General features: G+C 37.2%; 1 protein-coding gene across 5 annotated transcripts in view; it reads left to right on the top strand.

Moving 5' to 3' along the window:
- Positions 1 to 12,958, top strand: part of KIF13A (kinesin family member 13A) — a 113,964-nt gene that overhangs the window by 51,889 nt on the left and 49,117 nt on the right. For all 5 annotated transcript variants that reach the window (XM_074829157.1, XM_074829176.1, XM_074829149.1 and 2 more), the window contains 5 exons: positions 6,649 to 6,741; positions 7,222 to 7,402; positions 8,399 to 8,486; positions 9,790 to 9,924; positions 10,461 to 10,573. In XM_074829157.1, coding sequence (XP_074685258.1) covers positions 6,649 to 6,741; positions 7,222 to 7,402; positions 8,399 to 8,486; positions 9,790 to 9,924; positions 10,461 to 10,573 — 610 coding nt within the window. The remainder of the gene's footprint in view (positions 1 to 6,648; positions 6,742 to 7,221; positions 7,403 to 8,398; positions 8,487 to 9,789; positions 9,925 to 10,460; positions 10,574 to 12,958) is intronic.

Genomic DNA, 12,958 nt, shown 5'->3' with positions numbered 1-12,958 from the left:
GTTTGAAAGTTACATTCTCTTTCCAGAAAACACTGGGATTGTTGCTGTTGGTAGCAGAATTGCTTTTTTAGCATTTTTTTTCTCACTGAAGTGCAAATTGGGCTGTAAAATTCTAGAATGATCCAGGACTATCACTAACAGAAATAGTTAAGGTAACCTTCATGTGATGAAAAACATCTAGAGGGCACCTTTGCAGGTGTCCTTTCAGGACTGTATCTCTCATAAAGGCAGCAGGGAGTCTGGAGCACAGAAGAGAAGTAAGCTCTTTACAAGACCTTTGTGAAAGTGGTGCTTTGGTTTCAGATACTGCAAGAGGTGGAGGCTCTTTAACAACTTGATATCCCATCTTAGAGAATGCAAGATGCAGAACCCCCTCTGAATTGCTCTTAAGACTGAAAATGAAGTGTTTCTAATCTATGTTAAAAGTGAGTGGATTTTTTGGTTGGTGTTTTTTGGGGGGTTGGTTTTGGGGGTTTTTTTGTAAATCCAACCAGTTAGCACGTAGAGGGAGGATTACTCTGAATATTGATGCTGTGTGTTTCCAAACATTTTTGGCTGTGTCGTTCCAAGCAAGGAACTGGTTACAAATCTCTGGGTTTCTGCTGATCATCACACGCTATCTCCTGCACCTTTTTTCTGATGATTTAATTCTGAAACACATAGTTGGGTATTTGGTGAGAATATGAACCTCTAGTCGGAAAGAAAAAAAACCCCAAACAATAAAATGAAACCCAAAGATAGGTCAATGAAATAGATTTTTTTTTTTTTTTTTTTTTTTGAGGAGGGAGAGGAATTTGGTTATAGGACAGAATGACTGTGCCTTGATCTGGAAAAGGGATGAGCTTTGCCTTACAGGCTATGGGAGAGGTGTTTTGAGAGTAAGCAGAATAGCTTATTACCATTTGTTTCTCGATTTGAATGGGTCAAGAGTCAGTTCATGTATGAGGACATACCTGCTTGCCCTGAACAGCTCACAGAGACAAATAACAGCTTGGAATTTTGGTGAAGAGGAGGACATTGAGAAATTCTCAGAGACGAGAACAAAGAATTCTTTTTACAAGCCTAGACAACAGTAAGAGCCTATTGAGGTCTGCCATGAAGTGGATTTTTAAAAGGAAGGAAAGAAACTCTTCAGTTTGGGAAGGATTGAAGAGATGGTATAAATAATTACCTTAGCACTTAGGCAGGTCCATTCTAAGGACCCCATGCTGTATTGACTTGTCTGTGATTTTTTTTTTTTTTTTTTTTTTCTTAAACACCCTAAGCTGCATCTCATTTGGCCTGAAATCTCAGCTCTGTGTTTCTGCAGGCTGCACTGTCCTGAAAGCCTAACCACCTGACTTTGGGCTAAGCTTTAATTTTATAGGATGTATGCTTGACTACTCATCTTTCACTGACTTTTAAAAGGAAACAAACCAGGCAATTGGCTTAAAGAACTGTATGCTTCTACCCTCATGAGAGATCATAAGTTGTGGATTTTGATCAGACACGAGTGTCTGTTTGTAGTTCTGGCTAACATTTAAGCTGTTACATGGGAGAAACCTATTCCTTTCTTACTGTTCCCTTGATGACTTCATTTTTTTTAGAGGAGATTCTAATAGAATGTAGGACTTAATTTTGTGTCACACAGCTGACACCTGACATGTACATTTTGGGGGAAACTTAGTTGTTCAGTATGGTTTTAGCACTTTATGGGTCAGGCACTTAAAATGTAGATGTTGCAGCACCTAATTTGAAGCACTGGAGATGTTTTAGTGAATTAAGGCTTTGAACATTAAAGACTGCAGTACTTTGTCACTATGTAGTGTTAGGCTGCACTAGTTAGATGATGCTAGCTCTTGTGCTTTTAGGTTCTTGTTAAGGTGAACCATAGGCATCTCTCTTCCCATTTTTGAGATATTCTTTTAAAACTATAGGAGAACATTTAATAATTCTGATCTCCACAGAACAAGTTTTATTTTAACTATTAGATCATGGAACCAACTGCAATTTATTGTTGTCAAGATTTGCTTATTAAAAAGTTCTGTGTTAGAGATTAAGCCATAAAGAGACTTGATTTTTCAGTGTTGCACATAGCTAGAACCAAGTAATAACTTGTTATTTTTGCTGTGTAAGGTAGGGGATTTTAGGAATGACCCCAATGTGTCATAATGTTGGAGTCGTGACCTGGCTGAATGAATCTGTGCTAATACGAGACAGTTATCCCTGTTTAAGACTGACATGTTGTGAGCTAGAAATACTAGACACCTAAAAACTAGACACTGAAATTAATTTTTGTTACAGTACATCTTGAATGTGTTTTGTCACTAAATGAGCAGATCTTAGGAAAGGCAGTAACTATTAACTACCTTTTTAAAAGGGAGTCTTGTAAAGGGGGTGGCCCTTTTTCCTTCCCTCCCTTTTCTTCCCTCTCTTCTCTTTTGTCAGCTGTCACCAGTCTAGCAAGCTTGTGAATGTTTAAACTTTATTTGTAAATAGTTTCATTTTGTAGATTGTGAGAACAGATCCCAGGGTTCCTCTGGAACCCTAGGAACACTGTCAAATCAGTTCTCCCAATTGGAGCTTCAGAAACTGTAAGGGGCTGGTTTGGAGGAAGAGAAGGGGAAAGAACATAGAGATAAAAATATCTCATTCTGAAAATGTGTGTTGTATTCTTGCATGTCAGGGTATGTATTTATCTTCAGATTTTCAGGGACTTTTTATTATCTTACATATTTTCCAAATTTAAATGTTCTATTAATTTAGGTTGGCTCAGAGATCCCAACTTAGATTTTCACATGCAGCTCTGTGGGTAGATAATGTGCAGGTTTTATTTTAGAATTATTAATAATTTAATAGCCACTATTAACATGTACACTGCCATACTTTGCTACCTTTACTTTGTTTTTTATCTTTGCCATTGAAATACATAGCCATTTCAGTGGGTAGAGAACATGTGAAAAAACATTTTAGCTTCAAAGTGCCATACTAAATGCCCTTGATGCGTGGTAATAACACAAGTGTGGCATTTGAAAGTTCCAGGAATATATGTAGGTTAAAAATGTAAACCTGAGAGGAGGATGTGTTTCCCTTTAGCTTTCATGTATGTCACAGGTACCATTTCAGATGCCGAAATCTTCAATATCTTTAGTGAGTTATTGCTAAAACACAAATGTTTATTATCTTGGTTTATGTTTATGGAAGAATGTCAAGAGCATGTCAGAGTGATGGAAAGATTATAGGGTCAGTTTCCTGCTCAGAGTGGCTTTCTGAGAGATTGAGAGTGTTTCATTTGATCTTAGATTATTTTTTTTCCCTCCCTACTGTTGGCATCAAGCTTGTGGTTGCACTTGTCAAAATGCACAGATAATGTCTGGAAGATATGAAGAGTTACAGATGTCCAGTGAAAGTGGAAAAGGTTTCCATATTGTCTTGAGGTTGCTTTCCAGTATGTCATCAGAACTGGGTGGGCATCCACCAGTGTTTCTCAGGTTTCGATTAACAGCATCCCCAACAGTGTGTTAGTAGAGTTTCACACCTTGCAGCGTTAGGGGCACTGCCACATGGGATGTAACTAGAGTTATAGAGCATACCGCAACATTGTCTGATAATCTTTTTCACTGCATGATACCAGGTTAACAGTCTTGTTCCTTGAAGTAAAGGAAACAAGGTTATTTAGACTGTGGTCTGCAAGAAAAATTCACCAGACTTTGCTCCCGTTTCCTCGAAGGGGTAAGCAGACAGGAGATCCTGGCCTGTGAGAACTGGCAGCTTGTATGCTTACCCTGGGCTCCCTGATGGCCTTGGGTATCCTTTCCCCAGCTTGACTGACTGCATATGTGTCAGCCACCTAAGGCTTTCCCATGTTCTGAGCGGAAGATGAGAGAGGGGCTGGGTGTTTCAGTGGCCAGGCTTTAGTTGCCTCTGTAAGAGACTCTGTGGTCTTAGCCAGCTGGAAGATTTGGAATCCCTGTCTTAAAGACAATAAAGGCTGGTGTAGGGGAAGTATTTCTGTTAACTAAATAAATTTAATAATTTTTTTCTGTATTTCTCTCTTTTCTGTAAATGAAGTTAGAATCAAGTTAAAACCCCTCCTTATCTCTTTAAACACTAGGTATCTGTGGAGGAAAAGTCCTATAAATAGTCAAAAGTATTAATTGCAGGAGGTATAGGTTTTAGCAAACCAAAAAATGCAGTAGTGTAGACAATGGAACTGCATTATTTCTTTTGACCGTAAGTGCATGTAGACATAATTCTGTATAATACAGATTTTTGTAATCCATTTGTGAAGACACTAACAAAATTCATGGGGGAAACACTTAGGTTTTGTAATGAAAAATATCAAAATATCATGGATGATATGCTGTTACCTTCAACAGTGCACTGCATCAGCACATAAAGAAAATATCCATAATTGAGGTTTAAGGTCTTGTGTTCTTTTCTCTGAGTGTTCTTAAAAACAAATCTCATTTTATCCCATGATAATTTGACTGGTTACTATAAACATCACTCTTTAATGACCCATTTGTCTATGTTGGTATTGCTGAGCTCTTAAAAACTGTAATAAAAATACCAGTTTAGAACTAAGCATTAGTGTCTGATTGACTTTCAGTTTATGTTGCATGTTTGAAAATTAAATTTCTTCTGAAAAAAAACCCCAAACAGCTTTGCCTCTGAGATTCAAACTGGGTTCTTTCCCTGGTATTTAGCAGTAAGGGATCCTGTAGGTCATCCTATGGTTATCATGACCGTGCACAGTTTTATAACATTTTGGTATCTGCTTTGTTTTATTTCTTGGGAGACATGGAGAAGGTTACTGAGTTATTGCTGGTTAGTACTGGGTAATAAAAGTTTTTTCCTCTTCTGACAAATGGTTTTATTCTTCATTCACAATCATTGCAGAATATATGTGCTTTCCCCCCCCTTAATTATACTCAGATTCAATCTTTGCTTGATTTTGTGTTCTTCCTCATAGTAAGTGGCTCCCTGCCTCTTTGATATTTAGTAACTTCAAAATGGGCCCTCAGGATTTGGTTGGAAGGCAAATTTTTGTGTATTGTACATTCTTATTAAAATCTTCCACTAATACATTTTCTTCATGCATTCTTCAGTAGTTCAGCATTCTCTATAGCTATTTCCAGGTTGTTGAAAAGTGCTCTTTTGACATAGATATTACAAAATGATGAAATGATCCTAAGTTGAATGAGAAGTGAATGAATGTACATGGGGAAGGAGATGGAGTTTTTCCAGAGTACAGCAGATTCTCCTCTGGTTCCAATTCCTGTATTCAGCATATCTGAACTGTGTTAATCCAAGGAACAGTGACACTTTGGAATTTTAGAAATTCCAACTGGAAGGATACACAAAGACCATTTGATAGGGCATCACCACACTAGTTTTTCCTTTACAGAAGAGAAATTAGGTTAAAGTTAAAAGAAAATAAAAGTAATGTGGTGGTACTTAGTCCTATTTACATACCTGTAAATCATTCCACAATCATTCCGCAGGTTCTTCTGCAGGAATTTTGTGGGCTACCGGTTACTCAAGGACCATGGAGTGTAAATATTCTCATGCAATGTATAAATATATAGCTAGATTTTTTTATGCCAGTATGTTCCATTTTGAGAACTATGGAAGTCACTACTGCATCCACTGTACAAAATAATTTCTTGTAACTGATAACTTCTGATACTAACTTACCAAAATGATGCAGCTGATCACAGCTGTTCAGAAAGCCACCAGGCAGTGAATGTAAATTTTAAACTAAACACCACAAGGTGTATAAATACTGTCCTTAGCTTGGCTCTGCTTGTTTTGAGTCTATACACAGCTGGTGTAATTATCTACTCAGAACTCAGCAGAGAGCCCACTGATCCTCTTTGTAGTGTACAAATTCTGGGCTTTCCTATCAAAAAAACCCAAACAACCCAAACCCCAACCACTATTCCTGTTTTCATCTTCTACGTGTAAAACATTGAAGCACATCTAAAAATCTGCCTAGCACAGGGAGACACTTTTCAGACTATGAAATTCCACAGCTGATGTTTCAAACTATGGATTTGGCAGAATATATCCTCAAACAGCTCTGTTGAAGTCTTGCAGCCTCCTTATATGCATTTCCTCCTTGAATGTCATCGGAATGCTTTTATCTTGGTTCCAGCATCACCTTGCCACAGGGTGAATCATAATAGCTTATGGTGAAACTTGAGGCCAGTTCCCAAGAGAACTACTACTAACTAATTCTAGCATGGTATTTGTTGTACCTCTAATATCCTAGTTCACTGGTGGGTTTCATTGCAATTCTGTTACAGAACTCTTTTGGGTATAGTTTGTGATTAAAGAATGTATATTAATTGCAAAATTTACGCTTCAATAATACAAAATGTAGACATCTGCGTTATTTTTTAGCCATTCAACTTATATGACACTGTTAGAAGAACTGCTCCCTTCACAGGAAAATCAGCACTATATTTAAACACAGAGGTAGCTCTTACACTAGTTTCAGGCAGCAGTTTTGAACTTGTCACTCAGTTGTATGTGAAATCTTTTGTTTGTTCACCAGTGTGCTCAATAGTAAAAAATCAATTTGAGAACTTTTTTTTTCTTGTTCTCAGTAAATTTTGCTCTGCTATTCAACTTACAAGAAACTTAAAAATAATTATTTTCTAGGTCAAGAAGTGGTGTTCAAGTGCCTTGGAGAAGGAATTCTTGAAAAGGCCTTTCAGGGATATAATGCTTGTATTTTTGCCTATGGACAGACAGGTGAGTCTCCTGTGCTAAAGGGGAAGAACAAAACATAAATATTAAGCTAGATAATATTTTAAAATTGTAATTTGAAATATCATAATGTTAAATGTCAAACATTTAGCACAGCCACTAACAATGTAAAGTTCTTAAAAGCAGGTCTGTAAATATGTTCTTAGTTACTACCTGTTGGGGCCACTTTCAAAGCATGAAAGGAGTAGTTCATACTGGAGGCTCATTCAGTCTTTCGTGTTTGAGTGTGTTCAGAGGGTTCCCAAGTAATGGCCCTGCTGAAGGAAGCCTATAAGATCATTTCTTTTTTTGTTTACCTGTACCTTGTAGTCCAAAGAGCAAGCTATTTGTCTGGAATAGCATGTCATATTGTTCTGATATATGCTTCTGGGGGAGTAAAAAGAGAATTAAAACATGTGCTTCATGAACAAATGACTAGCTCAGAAACTACATTCTAAAGCATTTTCTTCTCCTTTTTTCCTTTAGGTTCAGGAAAATCGTTTTCAATGATGGGCAATGCAGAGCAGCTGGGTCTGATCCCACGGCTCTGTTGTGCTTTATTTCAGAGAATCTCTGTGGAAGAAAATGAATCTCATACTTTTAAAGTGGAAGTGTCCTATATGGAAATCTACAATGAGAAAGTCAGAGATCTGCTTGACCCGAAAGGGTGAGTAGCTTGACTCTCCCCTACAGCCTTCCTTATTTTTGTCTGAAACTGTAAAAGTAGATATCACTTTTGGAAGTCTCTGAGAAGGTTTTTTCAGAATGTGTGTTTATATGACTTCTTTAGAAAGGATTAGGTACCAAACACCAGAAAGAAGAGAATATCCACGTAAAGCTCGTATGTAAAGTAGTAACTGGTGTGGATCAATTTAAATATTAGGATACTGTCATAACAATGCAAACAAACACTGTATGAAGTAGTTTAGCACCAGAAAGTAAGACTATGCACAAATAAGTTCTGGGGTATTTTTGCCATATGATCCAGACTGTATTCAGGTAACAATTTATGTCAGCTAGGAGTTTGAAGCATATTTACAACTTGGTTCTTGAACTTTTTGAATGTGGAAGAGTAACACCTCAGAATATAGTCATGGCACTCTTCTGTTTTGTCTACACAAAAATACTTGTTAGGCTCTCTGGCTTGGAGATGTCTAGACAAGGTAGTTTGATAGGGTTTTTTCCACCCAGCATTGATATGTGGTATTTATTTTGATTCTTGAACGTAATTGGACTGTATGAACAAGTATGCAAGTTAAAAAGGTAGATTTGAGACTTACTTGACACATGACAATAAGGTGTGGAAAATGCAAGAATTGAAGCTTTAACAAACTGCTGGGGGGAAGGGGGAGAACTTTTGTCTTCCTTTTTTGTCAGCATTCTTCCTGCCAAATAAGGCATTTCAGGTTTTGTTCCAGCTGCAAATACTGGGGTGGGAGGATGCATTAAAATAATTCATGTATATAGATTAAAACCAGTTAGATTAATTTGAATCTTTATTATTAATTTTAGTTAAAAACAATTCTGGAAGACTTTTTTCCTCCTGTTACAATTGAAAGACATAAATTGACTATATAGAAGTTTCTTATTTCATACTATAATTTTTGATTTCCAATAAAGTTCACACTAGTGGGTTGTGCATAAAGTCTGCTTTATTCCATAGGAGTCGACAGTCCCTTAAGGTTCGAGAGCACAAAGTGTTGGGACCATATGTAGATGGCCTGTCTCAGCTGGCTGTTACAAACTTTGAGGTAAATGTAAACCATAACAAGTTTATAAATATCACCGATGTACATAAGCAGTAGGAATCTTCTATGAGATAAACTAATCCAGACATTTTGGTTTGTGAATGTTTATGATATCTGGCAATCGCAAAGATCTTCTCTATTGCTCCAGGAGTATTTATGTCATGTAAAAGCATTGGATTTGCCTTTATGTTGGTTAAAAATATAATGGTGGTATCTATTTTGCAGTTTTCAATGCATATAGTATACACCAAGAACACAGTGTTTCCTTGACATGGGAAATATGAGGCTTCCAAAATAAGAATATTAGTCTTCCAGCATGAATTCCTTTGATTTTGTTGTTGAATATGACCTCTTATTTTATACAGGTGTATTGCATGACGAGCTACAATGTGGCTTATATAATTCATAATTTAAATCATGACAGCATCTGAGCCTACTTGAGTTACCAAAACACATCGAAATAAATCAGTATTGTAGAAGCTAATGAACTACTTATAGCTACAATGGAAATAATTAAACCGGTGCAGTTGTATGAATTGCGTAGGCCTTTCTTTTTATGAGGAAGCTGATTTGGAAATGTTTTTTAAAAAATGTTCGTTCTTTTTGTAGTATTGTGTGGGAACCATTTTGCTTTTTTATGGGGATTTTTGTATTTCCAAAGCATCTGTACATATTATAGAGTTAGAAAAACTGCTTTTGCGGCTTTTGCAGTGAATTGTGTACTTTGAAAACATACCTTTGTTCAAATTCTAGGAAATTTTGTTCATGCTTAGTTTTTGGCTGATGGCTTTCATTAAACTGTCTTGGAAGACTCAGCAACCACATATATTGGACTTGACATAGTTGTCTTTGTTTTTACATATGTGGGAAGGTACAGGCTCCAAGTGAGGTAACCCTTTGAGCCAATTAAATGAAGACAGTACCTAGTCCAGTTCAGTAAAGAGTTGCATTGTGTTCACTTATGTAAGTAGATCTCTGTTGGCCTGATTGCTGGCATTAAACAGTATGATTTGTAATGTGGATGTTGCCAACACGTTTCAGCAGCAAATAAGGAGGAAGCGCATTGACTAGTTGCTGGGCTTCTAAGCGCACCACTTAAAACAGAGATGTGATTTGACGTTGTCCTGCGGAATTACCCTCTGTACCAATACATCTCACAATGTGTAAAGAATTTTTTTCAGTACTTCTACCTTTCCTTCTTCCTCTCTCCCACACGTACACACCCTTCCATCTAGATGGGGATTTTGTTCAGCAAGCACAATGCTTGCTTTTATCCTAGCATCACTTCTTACTCTTTTTGCTCTAGGATATTGAGTCACTCATGTCGGAGGGGAACAAATCACGAACAGTTGCTGCAACGAACATGAATGAAGAAAGCAGCCGCTCTCATGCTGTATTCAATATTATAGTGACTCAGACACTTTATGACCTGCATTCTGGTGTATGTATTTCTGTTGATTAATTTATGAAGTTATGGTGAATTCTTCTTCCTTCCTCTTCCACATACATTACCTGTTTAGCTGTGCTTCTACCTTTAATGCCATGGGGTCCAGTAATCAAAGTAATATTGGCAAGACCATAAGATTGAGAGAACCGTGGAAAAGTGAGGAAGCACACCAGATAAAGCAAACATTTGGATCACTTTTTAAGATATATTGCCACCATGAAACCTGTCTTAAGTCTTAACTTTTGCTGAAGTTGATATGTTTTAATGGTCTTCTATATGAGTAAGGTTATTGATGCTACTACACAGCTGATTCTGGTTCCTTAGTGCTTCAGCCCTTGACTATAAGATACATGAATGACTCTTAAAGAGCTGTAAAAATTCTGGCAATTCCTTCTTCTCTCAAACCTTGACTTTGATACTTTAATCCACGTTATTATGAAGAACAGTGTTTCATGGTGCCAGCGTCAGACGTGTTAGCACGTTGTGCTGGTGTTTCTTAGCTGTTGTTCTCCCATGTCCCATCTGTGCAGAATTCTGGAGAGAAGGTCAGCAAGGTCAGCCTGGTGGATTTGGCTGGGAGTGAGAGAGTGTCCAAAACGGGAGCTGCAGGAGAACGTCTGAAGGAAGGCAGCAACATAAACAAGTAAGACATTGGCATACGCGGGTTGCAAAGCTTAATGTTGTCAGAATCACTGTTGTTTCCTTGACCACCTCTTGGTGTGCTTGTCACAAGTCAGTTCAAATGGTAGACCTCGTCAGAAGCAGTTCAGTATGGTTCTTTCAGCTGCTCTGTGCTAAACACCATGTGTTTCCTTCAGTTGGCATAGGGACCCTGATTCATACTTGACTCAGATGAGGGCTATATGAATTTTATCTGGAAAAAGTGACAGCAGCGCTCTTTAATTAAGCATATACCTTTTGTGATTCATTTATACACCCTGTCCCCAGGCTTATGTGTTTGTCTCCTCATCTAGTCAAGGAAGAATGCAAAGTTGCAGAGTTGAATGGCTTTGTTCCAGCATGTATTAAAATATGTAAGAGTATAACTCACAGTTTAAAAACAGGAGATTAGAATGAAGCTGTGTTAGTTTAGCGTTGCCTTGGGCATTTGTACTCAAGCAATGACAAGTTTCAAGGCACTTTTTTACTGTAATTACTGCGTTATTGCCCAAAAGCAAGAATTTAGCACACTATTACTGCTGTCTTAAATGTACTAATTTTCCTGGGAAAGAAAGAGTTTAACTGTTACATTAAAAGCTACTGCTTTTTCAATTTAATTTTAAAATGTTACAAAATGCTTTGGTATTTTAAGTTAACAATGGCAGCACAAAGTGTGTTTGAACAGCATTCATACTTAAAATTATTTCAAATTATCTCTTTTTACAGTTTGAACATCTTTGCTCTTTCTAGCTTAATTTCTAATCTACTTTGTGTTTAATGCATTGTATTGGTAGCCATGCTGGCGTAGTCCTTGTGAAACAAAATGATGTGGCTCTGTTTGCCTAATGGCAGGTGTTGTACCTTTGCCCCACAGGTTACTAGTTAAATTCAGATTGGTTTTATTAGAAAATGTATTTGTATTTTGCATAAACAAAGGTGAAATTAAATGTTCCTTTCTAATTCTTGGGGAAGAATTCAAATGCCAGCTCTCCATCAGCTATCAACAAATTGCAAGTGTAACTATAGATACAGAAAGACAGCCTTTCTTGTTCTGTCAGGATGTTTACTCAGTGTTAAACTTTTATGGTAGTAAAAGTTTTACTGCATGTAGAGGAAGGTTGTTTTGCCCATGCTGAACCTCTTTGACAATATAGGACTTCAGATGCAAGCACCAAACTTTTCTGTAAAAGATATTTTTTAAAAGAAAAAGTGAACAGCTCTGCATTTTCCTATCAACTGAATTCTTATATGGTATAAATCTGTATTGGTCCATTTATTAAGCATTCTCTATGTGAAATCTCTTTTGGAACTGGTAGGCAAAAGAGAATTCTTAGTGCTGTGCTTGGTGTCTTCTGTAGATTTTTTGCTGCTACTTGGAGCTTTTATGAAGTCTGACTTTTACTGGAAGCCTCAAAATTGGTATACATGTTTTACCAGACTAGTTCTTCAGAGAACATTGTGCATGGTCGTCTTTTGGGTGTGATGTACCTTACTTATTAGGGAAAGGCAATAATCTTTTCTGGAGTGATACAGTATATTTAAACCATATACTTTGCTATGTCAGCTCATTTTTTAAATATTTTTTATTCTTTTATGAAAAAGCAGTAACGTTTGTTGGTAGCATGTGTTATGTTTAATGAGATCAAAAATGGAGCTGCTGGCAAATAAACTTGCTGCTTGTGCTATGTTTTATTGCCATGAAAAAGAATGTGAAAATAATGTACCTGTTTATGTACTTACAAGGCAGGGAAAATGTACACTCAGCTGTGCATATCAAAACTGCATAGTGTGACATTCAGCCAGTCTCTGCAGGTGTCTGTGCCATTTGTTTCTGATGAAACATGGCTATAGCTCTGGTAGCTGCCACCTTGGTCCCACAACTCATTCTGTTGTAAACACTCTTTCCTGTCTTGGGACAGCATGTTGTGGAGGAGAAGTGATGGATTGCTCTCCCACTTACTGAAACAACAGAGAGTGTCATTTTGTTAACAACTTCATAAAGATATAATAAAGATCACTTCTGTTTTTTCTCAGAGCTGATGTAGAGTTGCCTTGGTGAAGGTGCTGGGTATCTGCTCTTTATTATCTAGGTTTTGGGGGGACTTGCCATACCTCGTAGAAAAGCTGGATATGCTTGTTCTTCCCCAGGATGTGCTAGTTCCCATACCTAGTGTAGAAACACAGGTACTTAACTTTGTGGTGTAGTCAGAGAATTTCTAGAATATAATAGTAGGAGGAAGCAGAATAAACAAGCTGTCAATTAGTGGCTAAGAAAAATACTTTCTGTGAGCAGTCTGCAGTTTTAACTCTGATTAGTAGAATCATAGTTGTTGTCATTTTAACTTGAGAATGCATAAAGAAGCCTTTA

This window comes from Strix aluco, chromosome 1 (assembly GCF_031877795.1).
Source record: "Strix aluco isolate bStrAlu1 chromosome 1, bStrAlu1.hap1, whole genome shotgun sequence".
Lineage (NCBI taxonomy): Eukaryota > Metazoa > Chordata > Aves > Strigiformes > Strigidae > Strix > Strix aluco.
The sequence above is the reverse complement of the archived record's forward strand: the minus strand, read 5'-3'. Positions and strand labels throughout refer to the sequence as shown.